Source organism: Denticeps clupeoides, chromosome 14, assembly GCF_900700375.1.
Source record: "Denticeps clupeoides chromosome 14, fDenClu1.1, whole genome shotgun sequence".
Taxonomy (NCBI): Eukaryota; Metazoa; Chordata; class Actinopteri; order Clupeiformes; family Denticipitidae; genus Denticeps; species Denticeps clupeoides.
Window position 1 is genome coordinate 18,292,084 of NC_041720.1, and position 15,756 is coordinate 18,307,839.

General features: G+C 41.6%; 1 protein-coding gene across 1 annotated transcript; it reads right to left on the bottom strand.

Annotated features, from left to right (window-relative positions):
- Nucleotides 1-11,376: 11,376 nt before the first annotated feature.
- On the bottom strand, nucleotides 11,377-13,990 carry tmem18 (transmembrane protein 18). The gene is made up of 5 exons (XM_028953318.1): nucleotides 13,853-13,990; nucleotides 13,659-13,776; nucleotides 12,136-12,190; nucleotides 11,963-12,056; nucleotides 11,377-11,766 (listed from the first exon to the last, which is right to left on the bottom strand). The coding sequence occupies exons 1-5, from the start codon at nucleotides 13,943-13,945 to the stop codon at nucleotides 11,668-11,670; spliced, it is 459 nt and encodes a 152-aa protein (XP_028809151.1). The 5' UTR covers nucleotides 13,946-13,990; the 3' UTR covers nucleotides 11,377-11,667.
- Nucleotides 13,991-15,756: the final 1,766 nt, after the last annotated feature.

Sequence of the window (15,756 nt, forward strand, 5' to 3'; positions counted from 1 at the left end):
CATTATTCATTATTGTATATTGTATTATTGTATTTCTTTTGTGCCTGTGGACATAAACGCATCCTTCTCATAAAATATTCCAAGCTTATAATGTCCCTTATTAAGGGACGGATATACAAGCAAAAAGCCTAAAGTGGTGGCAGAAGTAGTCCTGTGCTTAAGGAGGTGGACTTGTATCCCCCAGAAACTGAACACCACCGCACACAAAGTAAAAAGGGAAAGTGATTGTCGTTGTGAAGCACAGCACACGGTGACACAACAAAATGTGTCCTCTGCTTTTAACCATCACCCTTGGTGACCAGGGGGCATTTACATTTACAGCATTTATCAGGCACACTTATCCAGAGCGACTTACGATCAGTAGTTACAGGGACAGTCCCCCCCTGGAGACACTCAGGGTTAAGTGTCTTGCTCAGGGACACAATGGTAGTAAGTGGTTCATAGGCAAGTGTGTTACCCACTGCTCAGTGGCACCTCAGAAGCACCTTGGAGGTTCGGGATTTGAACCGGCAACCTTCTGATAACGGGTCCGCTGGCCCATAGCAGGCACATACCTCCACCAAACCATTTCAGGTTCTCTCCAAGTGGTCTGATTCTGTTTTGGGTGGGATAAGACACTGTCTTACCAACCGAAAGATCACAAAATCACAGGTCCAAACCCCACTTACTACCATTGTAACCCTGAGTGGGGACTGTAACAGTAACTACTGAATGTAAGTCACTCTGAATAAGGGCGTCTGCTGAATGTCGTAAATGTCCATGAAATTCGCTGATTGATTCATTTAATCCCTGTTTTTACGAGGTACATTTTCTTGGCCAGCAAGATAAGTGGAATTCAATGAAATCCTCAGTGTATCCAGTCAGTCCATGACAGGAGCCTCGCAGTATAAAATCCCTCCAAAAATGTGTGGTTGCCGATGTCATCAACTGTCAACACATTCCACTGTGTAATCGGTGGCTGCAGCACAGACTCGCCAGATGTCAACAGCTGCCGACCACCTTCATCTGGCGCAGGATCGCAAGGGGACATCCGGCACCGTCCCAGACCACCGTTTTCACGCACTCTAGAAACACCACCACTGCTGGTTTTTGAATGGCCAGCTCTATTGGTTGATGTTAGGTACCAAACTAGTAATAAATGGAGCTACCATGTTCTGGACCATCTTCAGCTTCGCAGACACCGAGGCATTGTTTCAATAGAACGTGCCACAACATTTATTGCACTTCAGAGACATTTTGTGTTGAGGACTGAAGATTCCCGCGAGTCTTCTTCAGCACACCTCAGAGATCTACAGCTTGGGACACATGGTGTGTTCTGATATGAAATGTCATAGATGTTTACAGTGTGGAGACTCTGATCTCTCTGTGTTTTCATATTCATCTTTTGATCTCATACACAAATGTCATTAATTGTCATGATCCAGTCCGAAAGGGGTTAATGTTCCCTAATCGTTTTCACCTGTGTCAATTGCATAAAGCTGCCCTGTTCGTTTCTGTCCGCTGTCGGGTCTTTCAAGTTATGTTCCATGTTCACCAGCGTCTCGGATGTCTCCCCTGTTTTGTGCTTCACCTATTAAACCCTGGTTTCGTGATGTCAGCGATTGCATCTTTCCGTGCACCTGCCTCGTCATGCCAGCATGGTTGTGACATTAATCAATAAAAAAGTTCCTATTTTGGACATTAGAATTGTTATTAAAATCCGAATACTTGTCATTATTCTGGTTTTATGCAGGTTTCAGTGAATGTTTAAGCATACGTTGTTGGAATGTTACTCTGACATATGGAATAACCAGTCAAATAGTGACCAGACCATAAAAGTTCGTAAAAGGTTGTTCACTTTCTGTCTCTCTAATAAAATAAAGTCATATTAAACTGGCCAGATGCAGGCATTGAGTTCTGCTGATGTTGTTACAGCTGTTTCGTTTGTTTTGCATATGTTCAATAAAGTATTTTACAGATCAGCTTTATTAATTGTCTGCTTGATTTGCCTCCACAGCGTCCTTGATCAAATTGATTAATACACAATTACGTATGTGTTACTTTACAAGAAAAACGTTTTTCTCCATTGGTCCAAAAATGTAATTGTGGCATTATGTTACATCAGAAACTTTACATCTACCTTTGGGTAAATCCTGATTTAAAACAGAACGTTTATGGGCAGTACACGCCACTCTCATCAGCTCCTGCCTCCAAGCATCCCCTTTTTCCCCTTTTCTAAAACGTGCATTCGGTAGAACAGTGAATGGCAAATAAATAGTTCTCCTCTACTCCCAAGCACCTTCCGAAAACTCAATTTTTCTTTATTTCAAATATCTGAATATCATCAATACCATTTTACCACAGTTACATCTCTGTAGTGTACATTTACATGATACACTACAAGCAACGAAATGATCCTTTAAAATTTGCTTGTGATGTACATATAAAAATAGACTTCTTTTCAGCAGCTGTCAAATTTAAAGCTATCAACTAGCTGCCCTGAAAAATACAGTCCTGAGGTTCCTGCTGTCGACAGAACAATAAAATGAAAAGGTTTCCCTTTGGTTAACTTAGTCGCATTAACGTTAAAAGTTTGTCTTAAAACCCATTATGTGCAGAAACATATGAAAAAAAATCCATGGAAATCCTGAATTGCACATTAAGCATGAATGTAAAATGTTAAATGACCTTAAACCTCACTTTTTGATCTATTTCCTACAGACACTTGTCTAATTTGTTTCAAGCATTGCATAATTCTGCATTAAATAAAATATCTATATAAAGTAAGTAGTACCCCCTTTTGGCAATTTGGATAGTATTTCTGGAAGATCTCTTTAGAGCGGTTCTCTGTGAGCGGTTCTACCCGGAACCACCACCCACCCACTCTTATGATGGTATTTAATATGCTTGTGGCGGTTTGGTTCCTTGTTCGCAGTCCGATGCAGTTTTGTTTTGTGGTGAACTCGTATCCAGCTTGGCTCCATCCTGGGAAGAAGCGGAAAAAAACATTTCCATTATTTTTTTCTCCTTGATAATCAATTCAGATTTAGCTACTTAACAGCATGCCATTTTACATACACAATATGGTAATGTAAGAAATCTGATTCTGTAACACTTCTTATGTGTATTTTACATCCACATCATATCCAGATTTCTGAAAAACATCAATACCTGCAGCTTTTGTTCTTTGATAATTGGGATAGAAGTCTTGCACACCTTCTTAAATCTGAAAATAAGATTGAAGTTCAGCTCAGATCTAGTCCAGCATCTCCCATATTGTAAGAAGTGGCCCATGGGGCTGGTTGTTCAAAACATAATCCAGTAGGGTGTCAGATAAATTATTGGATAAAAAAAAAATGAAATTATGGATTCTGAAATCAGATTAAATGACCTGAATCAAATCTTCACTTATGAGAGTCTGGCTGTATGAGAATGAATGTTTGCTTCATGTGGTGTTTCCTTTCTTCCAGACATGATGGATATATGAAGTGAAAGTGATTGGTTGTCACATGTTACACCCCTCAGCACAGTACAATGTGTCCTCTGCATTTAACATCACCCTTAGTGAGCACCATGAAAGGCACCCGGGGAGAAGTGTGTGGGGACAGAACAAGGGGACCTCAGTGGCACCTTGGCAGTCGGAATTTGAACCCGCAACCTTCTGATTATGAGTTCCCTTTCTTACTGCTAGACCACCACTGCCACATATATGTCTGCTGGTGTATTACTGGTCTGCCAGTTGTCCTTCACATAGCCAGTAGGCTACATTGTGGGTTCCATTTAAAGCACCAGTTAACCGGATTTGGTAAAAACCACCATAAAACTTGATTGAATTACCAGATCTTGAATAGTAAAACAAGGGATTTCAGTTCAAACTGTTTTAACAACTGGTGCCTGTCCCACGTTAATATTGCATATGAAAGGTCAAAGGTGGCTTCAGCCACTGGGGCACCAGGAGACACTATTTGAGTAGCAAGTGTGTGAAGGGACTTACAGTCAGAATTAGTACAGTCCCTGCTGTAGTAAACTCTGTAGAGCAGCTTCTTGCACTTTGCACTGAAGTACAGAGGACCTGGGTATAACAGATTGGCCATTATTTCATATAATACTTCATATAATTCAGACGTCTGTGCAGAAATAAACACGTTGAGGACAGTGTCACTCACCTGTTAACATTTTCAGAAATTTATGTTTCCTGAGATCGTCTGTGAATAATTCTGCAAACAAATAAAGTAAGATCGTGAAAAATAGGGATGGGCAAGTAAATTGATGCAGATATCTTTTATATTTATCAATAGTTATTAATTGTCTCCAGCAGAACATGCAGGTCATTTTTAAAGGCACAACTTGTAAGAATGTTGGTTTAAAACTAAAAGCATGTGAATAAAAAGTTTCTTGCATGATGCTAACTTGTCCCATCATATGTTCTGTGTAAAAACATTTAACCAACTGTCCTCAGAAGCATGTGATCTGGTGCAAAGAGATGCGGCACAAGAGATGCTTCAAAACGAAACTCAAATGGCATCTGTAGCATATTCTTATTAATAAAGAAGTGACTCGGCCGTCAAATGATTGCAAAGCCAAATATTAATTTCACAAGCAAAAGAAATCTCAATGACATTATAAACATAATCGTTGCTCTGTGGTTTTCACTCTTATTATAAAATCATTAAAATGTCGTTTATTAAGAAACATTTTTCTGAGACAGTTGCTATGGGCGTGTTATGATGCATTATAAGGAGAATCCTTGTGAAACGTCCTACCGTTTATTTCTTCTCCGCCCTTGAAGCTGTTGGCTTCGTTGAGCTCCAGCTGCTTCCAGCGGTAGAAGCTGCGCTCCGCGTCCCCGCGCTCGCCACCGCCGCCGCGGGAGCGCGCCTGGGAGCGCGCAGAGGAGACGCTCGGCAGCAGCAGCAGCAGCAGCAGCAGCGTGAGGAGGAGCAGGAGGAATCCGTCCATAGCGCCCTCACACGGACACTCTCACACTCGCACCCCGATGCAGGACCTTGTTAAAAGACAGAATTTCACAAAACGTTCCAACGTTGAAGGTCTGAATGTGAATATGAAAATGAAGAAGAAGTTTGGTGGACAGAGGTCTGTTCGCTGTGCTGCTCTGCTCGGATGGTGGGACATTTATAGTCTGGCGCGTCTTATGACGGGATGAATTATTAAAGCTACGCAGTATTTCCCTTTCCTGAAACAGGCCGGGAATTCACTGTCACCGGTTTGCCGGGAAGCGCCGGCTCGTGTCAGAGGCGGCGGGGCCGCGCGCAGGTGCACGCGCGCGCGCGCCCGCGGTTTCACGTTACAGCTTCTCTGGATTCGCGGCTCGCGTTACAGTTCTCAGTGCTGGGAAGATTCGAGTCAGAGTCGGGCCAGTGTGGCGCTGAGGAAGCTCGAGTGAGATCATCTGATGTCCCTGTGGTGGACATGGACAAAGAGGACAATCATTGTCAACACTGATGCATACAGGAAAAATGATAAAATAAAACCTGATCGATGTATGCAACTCACGTTCTGGTTTGCTAATGTGTCACTTTTGTCTTTTGACTTATTGTTGGACGTGGGATGTACAAAAGGTTTGTGCCAGGACAATCTGTGGTAGTGGGAAACACAACTGGCATTGAACCAGAGGACCCCACTTTCAAAGCCCACATACTACCCTTGTGTCCCTCTGCAAGGGAGATGGTCACTGTAACGTCACTGGCTGGCGTTTGCAGGGAAATTTGTATAAATGTATTTGATTGGCTGGTGCTTGATCTGTGATTGAAAAGTTCCATATTTTTTACTTTCTGCCACAAAAACACCACAAGCATTGTGATGCGATAGACAATTGTAGTAGCTGCCTAGCAGGTTCAAACCCCACTTACTACCATTGTGTCCCTGAGCAGGACACTTATCCCTGAGTGTCTTCCGGAGGACTTTCCCGTGGTAAGTCGCTCTGGATGATGTAAACCTAACTGACCAGCAATTCAGCAGTGCATAATGTCACCCCTTTGCTGATACCGTCAGGTATGTAAAGTGTAGTGATTGTCACATGTGATACACAGCAGCACAGCACACGGTGCACACAGTGAAATTTGTCCTCTGCATTTAACCCATCACCCTGAGTGAGCAGTGGGCAGCCATGACAGGCGCCCGGGGAGCAGTGCGTGGGGATGGTGCTTTGCTCAGTGGCACCTCAGTGGCACCTTGGCAGATCAGGATTTGAACTGCTAGGCCACCACTGCCCCACTGGTCACTGTGTGACCATACCTGTGACCTGAGCCAATTTCCCATAGCACAGCAGGCACAGCAGAGCACTCCACTGCAGATCCAAAGTCAGGTTCAAAGTCAAAGTCAAAGTCCACATTATTATCATCTCACTATATACAAGTACACAGAGAGATGAGATTACGAAGCATTGGTGTGCAAAAAGACAAATGAAATAATACACAACACAAAAACATTGGGGTGGTAGTAGCCTAGTGGGTAACACACTCGCCTATGAACCAGGAGACCCAGGTTCAAATCCCACTTACTACCATTGTGTCCCTGAGCTAGACACTTAACCCCAAGTTGCTCCAATGATCACTGTCCCTGTAACTACTGATTGTAAGTCGCTCTGGATAAGGGTGTCTGATAAATGCTGCAAATGTAACAATATTAACATGACAAAGGACATTGAGGACCAACCCATAAAATAGTGCAGGTCGAGACAAACTATACAAACCAGGCAGACAAGTAGCAGCAATATGACAATATATCAGTGTATTGATGTATTTAGTATATAGTGTATGTGGTATATGATATGCTATGAAAACAATGGCAGTAGTAGTGATATGACATGATATGATGACCATAATGACCATAACACAGCAGCACAGTGTGAGGTAGTGAGAGAATACAGTGCAGAGTGCAGTACTGGTGTTCAGTTTGTAATGTGCAATTTGGGAGAGAGAAAAGGCTTCAGATGTGGTTGAGGTGATGTGGATGCTCCTGCTGGCAACATGTCGAGGAACCCGGGGGTAAAAGCTGTTTCTCAGCCTCTCAGATCTGACTCTAATACTGCAGTATCATCTTTGGGAGGGCAGGAGTGTGAAATGTCTATGTGAGGGGTATCAAGAATTGACTGTAATATTTCTTTAATAAATCCTCCATAAACTCTATACAAAAAAAAAAAAAAACTTTAAATGTTTTCATGATATTTAGAAGCTCTCATCACTGGCATATTCTAAATAAGCACAGACTCCAGGGTTATAATGTTCTCATGACAGACCACAGAACACATTTACACCCCTCCATGGCCCTTATTTATCATTATTTTTACGGCCATTTCAGGATGTTTCAGGATATTACGATGTGCTTAGATCCACACCAGCTCTCAGAATGCGTACGCACTTCCTGTGTGTGCAGACTGCCGCTGCAGCAGAGGAAATCAAGCTGTGACAGAGAATAAATGACATCATAGTTAGTTTGAAATTATGTCAAGCAGTCAGGATTTCAGGCCCTGATTATTATATATGATTTATATATTATATATATTATATACGACTTGTCTAACTGAATTACAGACTGCAATAATTAATGGTTTTCTTTCGCACCTAAATCGGACCCAGACGCGGATTAGTGCCACAAATACTTTTATTTTAAACTTATTTTAAACACAGGAAAGTCACCATTCACATGGGGAGACTCCACACATGCACATCATCTGAAAAGCCAACACAGACTATTACATATACTATGACACACATTCACAAGACCCCGGCCTGAACAAACACCAAGACTTTTTCAAAACGCACCAAGAAACTACAAAAGTCAAATATGAAACACTGCAGTGCAGCACACGGTGAAACAAACTAAATGTGTCCTCTGTATTTAACCATCACCCTTGGTGAGCAGTGGGCAGCCATGACAGGTGCCCGGGGAGCAGTGAGTGGGGACGGTGCCCCGCTCAGTGGCACCTCAGTGACCCTCTAGGCCACCACAAATGCATCTCTCTTCACTTGCAATACCGGAACCCAGAGCACCGATGCAGGCAAACTTAATTAGAGAGGATGTCCGGTGTGGAGAATCAAGGGGGCGTATTCTACACTCGTATTAATAAACGAGGGCCTACGTGCCTCGGCACTTGGGGACCCAGACGAGTTTCATTTCTCCTGATGGCTGTCACAGTTCAGTGTGGAACATCTGACAGAGAAGAAATTTCAGAAGGTGAAATCCTGACAACCAAGCCTGTCTTCGGCGTTTGGCCACGTTTTGGATATGGCACAACGATGAAATTCTTTCCATGTCCTTCCTGTGGCTTGTTTTTTTTTTCTGCAGAACTCTCTTGAACCCATCTATAATTAATGACAGGGCTACAGCACACCCACACATTTAGTTTGACCAACATGTTTTCCTTTCTTACCCATGAATCTCAGCAGGAAATCATCCATGACGCCAAACTGACGCAAAGAACAACTTACCAAGGGAGTAGAAAACTCACTGATAGACATGACATATAAAAAAATAATGAAAGCAATTAAAGAGTTATGAACCGTATTTGTTGTTTGTGGCCTATTAACACAAACACAAAAATATACACTTTCCATAATAAGCCAAGGGTCCATGGAGGAAAAACTTCCTCACAAGGTCTCATGGATTTTATACTGGGAGGCTAGACAGGAAAATGAATTTCATGTACTGTGTTTGCTTTGAATCACATTTCCTAATAATTCCTCACATAAACTGTGCACATGCAGCTTGGCCGTCGGCAGCATCTAAAAGAAAACAAACTGGACACTTTATTACAGCTTTCTTCGAGTTTCAGATCTGATCTTCATGTGTCCTTTGTAAGAGTTTTTGGTGGCAGACGAGGTCCGGCATGGTCCCGCTGACGGGTCTGCAGTGACACCACCCCGTCCATATCAAACTGTGCCACACTGTGTGTCCTGACATCGTTCTGGCATGACCAGCATGCAAGGTTGCTGTTCCCACCTAATTTGTCCACCAGATCATCCACGTTATTCTCCTCACTTGTGGTTTTAATGTTATGGCTGATCAGGCGTGAGACGTCTATTGTGCCGCGTACAGCACCTCTGATCAGAAACCTGTGTAGCCAACTGAATAATGATGCGACTGTAATGCACTGTACACTATTCTTGGTGTTTCCTTATGGGACTAAGTTGACAAAAACCTACGCATATTAATAATTTATTATCAGAAATGCACGAGCACAGCACTGCGTAAGATGTTGCATTTGTTTTGATGGCTATACAGTATTTGGCTAGTTGGGTTAAAAATGGTTTCTTGCCCCCACAGCCTCATGTTTTGTGGGGAAATATTATTGCACATTGTTCTTACCGGAGGTGAGTCACAGTAGTGTTCATAGTTGGGTTTACCCTTGAGAGCGTCCCTGAGGGTCTTTACTCCTGTTTCAAAATGCTCTAAAGATGAGCAACAAAATCTTACCTTGGTATCGCTGTATTCATCCTTTCAATACAATTTCCTGCAGTTCTTCTTTTATTTTCAGATTTAAGTGACATGAAGGACAGTTAAAAGAGGTTTGAATTGTAAAATGATCCTGGAAATGACTGGCTGTCCTTTTTAGATTCAGAATAAATTGTTTGCAAATGGAAGTGAAATGTTGACTTTGCGTACCAGAAATTACCAGTGGAAATGGTATTTGGAAATTATGCTACCTGTGCTGCCACACTGTAAAATGACTGATGGACTACTCCAACAAGGAAATCTGGATGCTGGAATGAAGATCGACTGGCTGCTCACTGCAATCTAACACATGGCTTTAAAAGAGGTTACAAATGAAATTAATGTAATGACACCTGATGTAGAACATTCCTAAACTTACAATTACAGTTGTTTTTACGGCATTTATCAGATGCCCTTATCCAGAGCGACTTACAATCAGCATTTACAGGGACACTCAGGGGTACGTGTCTTGCTCAGATACACAATGGTAGTAAGTGGGGTTTGAACCTGTGATAGTTCATGTTACATTATTACCACCTGTAAGGAATTCCAACATGCTATTGCAACCAGATAATTATTTCACCTGCAAGTGGTTTCATTTTAAAGCAAAGTGAAGTGAAAGATTAAGCACACTGTAATACACCCTTGTCACCCTTGGTGAGCAGCGGGGAGCAGTGTGTGGGGACGGTGCTTTGCTCAGTGGCACTTAGTGGCACCTTCTGATTATGGGACCTCTTCCTTACCACTGCCCCATTTTGTGCCTACATTTAGATTTTTTGGTGATTGTTCATACATATTTATACATATCTTGCCAGTGTGATTTGAATATTATATCGCCTGCTAAACAAGTGCTGCTGCATGCTTCTTCTCAATCACTTGAACAATTTTTGTACTTTTTAGTTGTTACTTTGACTTCACTCATTTTCACACCTTCACCCTACCTTATGTTATATGTTAAAAACATACAAGTGTAATATTTGGTTGTTTGCAATATTTGCATATTGGTTCATTGTATATTTACAATATTTGCAATACTGTGGTCAGTAGCACTCTCTAAAGCATTTCACTGCATATCATACTGTGTAGGACTGTGTATGTGACAAATAAAATTTTAATTTATGCACAAACAGCCTGTTTCTATTTGAAATTAGTCAATAATTTAACTTGCCAACGTGCCATAAGTTACTATGCTTTCTTGAAATGTAGGAAACAGACCATGATTCTCATAATCATCAGAACAATGGTACATAGTGTGTGCGGATATAATGTTCAGAAATGAGAGATGCTAATGCATGGAAGTGCTTTACGACAAAGCGCAGTTCTCAGATAACACCATTAGCACACTGGTTTTGGTGCACTGTGCTCTAGGAACCCAGCTTCTCGGGATTCCTGTGCATGTGTCAGGAAGAATGATCCTGTTTCCCAGATGATGTCATTATTATGGGAAAACCACAAATCTACATCACGTGCCTTAAAGGAAAATCCATGTTTCTAACGTATTTAAAAAACTATCAGCAATAATGGTGTAATATTGATGAATAAAATGAATCCTGTCCTGAGGTCACTCTACAACACTGCAGCGCAGCACACGGTGAAACAACTAAATGCAACTTCTGCATTTAACAATCACCCATAGTGAGCCAGGAAAGGCATCCGGGGAGCAGTGTGTGGGGACAGGGCTTTGCTAAATGACACCTTGACATTTCGAGATTCGACCCAGCAACCTTCTGAAAACAGATTCGTTTTTCCTTACTGATTTCTGCATTTAATCCATATACACATGGAAAAGTGAGTAGCTACTTACAGTAGCTGGGAAGCAGTGTTTGGGGAGTGTACCTTGCTCAAGTGTAAAGTAATAATATTGAACAGTAATAAATCCATGACATGCAAATAACTACTTTATTTGGTAAAAAAAAAAAAAAAAAAAAAAAAACAGATACCCTTCAGCTACACATTTCATGAATAAAATACACAATCCATTAAACCTTATTATACAACATCCCTAGACCTCATTCATTTAAAGCAAATGAACTCCACTGCAAAAGCCATACATTTCCGCTCATTTCGAGCTTTTCCCTTCATGCATTACAAATATTGACATGTTGCATTTATGGGTCTCAGCCAGGAGTGAGAAGGAGATGCGTCTGATTCTACTGGAATGATGCTGTGTTAAGCTCTGGTTTCACGTGTCCACATCCCACATGCTACAATAAGCACAACGCAAGAGTTAAAACATCATTCGGTCTTCTTTAATCTCTGTCTGGCAGCCTTTTTCTTCAGCTGAAGGGTTTTCAGCTCTGACATGGTAGTGAAGGCACGATAGACCCACACAGCCTACAAAACAAGCAAAGAGAAAAGATGAGCAGCTCTACGATTACTAGATTTCCCAATCAACTGAACAGCTTGAAAACGAATCATTATCCCTGACATCACTATACGGTGTGATTTATTAGTTCTGAAACTACTGTACTTTCCTCAAATCAACAAAGCAGGAGGAAAAAAATGACAATGAGGATGCTGAGGGACTCACCACAATAATCATTGTGTTACAAAGAATTGGAACAGAGTAAACCAATGATATAAACATTCCTCTAGAGTCAAAATACTGGAACTGTGCAAATGACCTGCAAAAGAAAAAAAAAAAAAAAGTTAAGTTCACCTGTTACATTTAGCAGAAGAAAAGCACAAATACTTCATACTCACCTCCAGTTCCGCGCAGCCACTTCATTCAGGTTCTCTGCACTATACACCATGGCAACTGGGAATAATCAAAACTGCAGATGAGGCGATCATTTAAAGTAGTCTTTTCAATAGTGCCTGTTGTCTCAGCAACAGTGAGGCATTAAAAAGCATTCAAATGATTAATGATATTGTGACTGAAGAAACATGAGCAATGTGTCCAGTGAATTTATGGAAACTTGTATCCAACTTTGTGATGCACTATTCCATTCAGAGGAGCACTAAACACACAGAATATTAACTTTTCTATCAGATTTTAGTTATGACCACAGTCTAAAAATAAGTGAAATCCATCCACTGAGCAATGATGACTTGGGTAAGGAAGCGGACTCGTAACCCAAAGGTTGCCGGTTCAAGTCCAGAGCAAAGGTGCTGAATTTTAAAGCTGAATGTGAAGTGATTGCCATTGTAATACACTGCAGCACAGCATGGTGCACACAACAAAATGTGTCCTCTGCATTTACCCATCACCCTTGGTGAGCAATGGCAGCCATGAGAGGCTCCCGGGCAGCAGTGTGTGGGGATGATGCTTTGATCGAGGGGACCTCAGTGGCACTTTTGGATTTGAACCGGCAACCTTCCAATTATGGGTCTGTTTCTTTACCCGCTAGGCCACCACTGTCTCAGGTCTTCTTATCATTGTTATTTGCTTTTATATCAGTCTTAGTGTCCCCTAACACTGTATCTGAAGCTTTAGTGCAGAATTACAGGCACTTTGATCCAGTCCCACAATGAGATTTTCCAGGACGTGCAGTTTTGGTGTCTGTAGCTTTAAATGCTAATGAGGAGGAGAGAGGCAAGACAAGGAGAAGAGAGACCTATAGAAATGAGATGGCATTCGCGGAATTGACGTCAACAACACCATTCGGCACAAACAGTAAGTTGTTGTGTCGCCATTTTTTGTGTTACATCCAATCACAAAGCAACTGCAATGTTTCGCATGTTTGGAAGCCATGACGGTCGGTGAAGATAATATTTAATGAAATTCTCAGGGCGGAAACAGCATGAGAAACGGGAGGTAACCTTTCCACTTATTATGTCATAAGGGGACGAATTCTGAAGGGCAAAGCAGAATGACCAAAGCACTCTTTATACCTATCGCCATTTCTAGCCACTGCAGGACCATGGAGAGTCTAGGGGACCTTTAAAGTTTCCATTGCTTTGGGCTGGTTTGTGAGGATGACCATCAGTATTGCTGTCTAACTCAATGGACACCAATGCAGGACCAGGGTTGGTGACGCTGGACTAACAGGTGATATGTAGAATAAATACAGAATACAATGTTCCGGTGGTAGTAGCCTAGCGGGTAACACACTCGCCTTTGAACCAGAACACCCAGGTTCAAATCCCACTTACTACCATTGTGTCCCTGAGCAAGACACTTAACCCAAAGTTGCTCATGGGGGACTGTCCCAGTAACTACTGATTGTAAGTCACTTTAGATAAGGGCGTCTGATAAATGCTGTAAATGTAAAATGTAAACTTACCCATCATCAGAAAATGAAATATCTGAAGTCTGTAGTGCTTGCAGGTCAGGACAGTGACGACCAGGCAAACTCCGTGAAACGCCAGCAGGCCTGTCAGCCACGGTTCCGACCACTGGACCTGGCGAGCAGAGTGTGTTGTGGTCAGGGCTCCATGTCCTGCTGACTAAACGCTGATGGCGGAACACGGAACTTACCGACTGGAGGAAAGACCAGACAGAAGTGACGCGCAGGTTGCTGAAGGCGTCGATTGGAATGGAGCTCAGATTTTGTGCTTTTGCCCCCGTCATGTTGGGGAAAAATCGCAGCTGTTGAACTTCCTCCCTCCGCTTCTTCGTCTTCGTCTATTTGTAGAATTTTTATTACTAGCGCCGCCTACAGGACTGGGGTCAGGAGTGCGGATACGGGCAGGATGGCAATTACCGACAGTTCCAGAGGATTGTAAACCTTATATGAGTTTATATTATCCAATCCTATCCATCTTAATTTGAGAAATTTCACAACGACTCTCGACAAAACTAAACGAAAAGAAGTAAGTGGGATTTGAACCTGGTTCAAAGGCGGGTGTCTTACCCACTAGGCTACTACCAAAACCATTTAAAGTTACACAAATACTTTTCAGACTTAATATGGTCTCAAAATTATCATTTTTTCAGAATTTTAATACTTACAACAGAAAAATGTTGATGCTAAGATTTAAAACAAAAAACTGACATTTTAACTGACCCAGCCAAGATAATTAATATAGACATACTAGGGTCCATGCCATGTGATGCAGCAGATCTTCAAGTTTTTTGTTCATAGTATCAATTGATGAGAGGTTCTTGTACTGTTCTTTTTTCTCCTGGTATTTACATTTCATCTAATCCAAGCTCTTAAAGAGAATACACAGAATTATCATATTAAAATCATTTTTTTAATTAGTAGAACAAATCACATCAAATCACACAGCCTTGCCTCTTCATGCACCTCCACAGCAGTCTTGGTGTAAGCCCTTGTCTTCATGAGCTTGTAGTCCTCCTTCATTTGCTCCAACTGGGTGGATTTCATGAAGAACTTCAAAAGTAAAACATACTGTCACAAATCTCTCAGTATTTTATTATAATATTTATATAAACGAATGTAAGCAACAGTAAAACACAATGAGCCTTTTTGTTGGCTAAATTTTGTTTGTTGGCAAAAGTGGCCACTGTTAACTACCTGTACCTAGTTATTTTAAGTCGTTCTGGATCCCTGATAAATGTCATGAAAGTGACAGTGAAGTGATTGTCATTGTGAAGCACTGCAGCACAGCACACTGCTTTTAACCTTGGTGAACAGTGGGCAGCTATGTCAGGCGCCCGGGGAGCAGTGTGCTTCGCTCAGTGACTGGAAATATAAAAAAAAGGGACAAGAAGCAAAGAAACCCGACACAGAAAACACACACTGTGTTCTTCTTTCTACTAAAAGACTTGCAGGACATTATGCACCACGGCCTCTGTCGCCACCTATTGGCGAACGTAAAGAACACAGCATAATACCAGAGATCTAAAAACACTAGATGGCGCTTTCAGCCTCTCATCAAGCGTCAATACGGCCGTCATATCTGGACGGGGTTCCAAGCTTATTCAGCCGCGCTTCTCGAACGGTACGAGCGAACATGTGGGACTTTTAATAACGAAGGATCAAGGCAAAACATTTCATAAGTTGGATTTTATTTTATCATCTTGTATGTTACGAAATTTTGTGTTCGACAAATAACGTTATTTATGTTACAGAGCAGAGCATCTATCTTCCCACCCCATAGGAAAGGCACAGCTGTTCTGACACCTGTATACCTGTATATTGTATAGTTATTTAGATATAGTTCTTGACAAATGGCTCTGTGTATGAACCTGCCCTGTCTATTTTTTTTTTTTTCAAAATAAGCAGGAAAATGGTGTTCATCTTTCGTATTAGATAGAAAAAAATAATTATATTAATTTTTAATTGTGTTAAGTTCATTGTCTGTAGTTCCTTATAAATCCATACAAATGCATGTTGCTTTGGATGAAAGCGTAAAAAAAATACCAGGGTCTTTCAGCTAACATTGTTGGTTTTTTGTGGTCTTTGTATTTGCATT

Bases quoted from the DNA above. Each gene is read 5' to 3' on its own strand.
- tmem18 (XM_028953318.1), bottom strand. From the start codon at position 13,945: ATGACGGGGGCAAAAGCACAAAATCTGAGCTCCATTCCAATCGACGCC. The intron at 12,191-13,658 runs GTAAGTTTACAT...GATTATTCCCAG, and splicing joins ATTTCATTTTCTGATGATGG to TTGCCATGGTGTATAGTGCA. The intron at 11,767-11,962 runs GTGAGTCCCTCA...CTTGTTTTGTAG, and splicing joins GTAACACAATGATTATTGTG to GCTGTGTGGGTCTATCGTGC.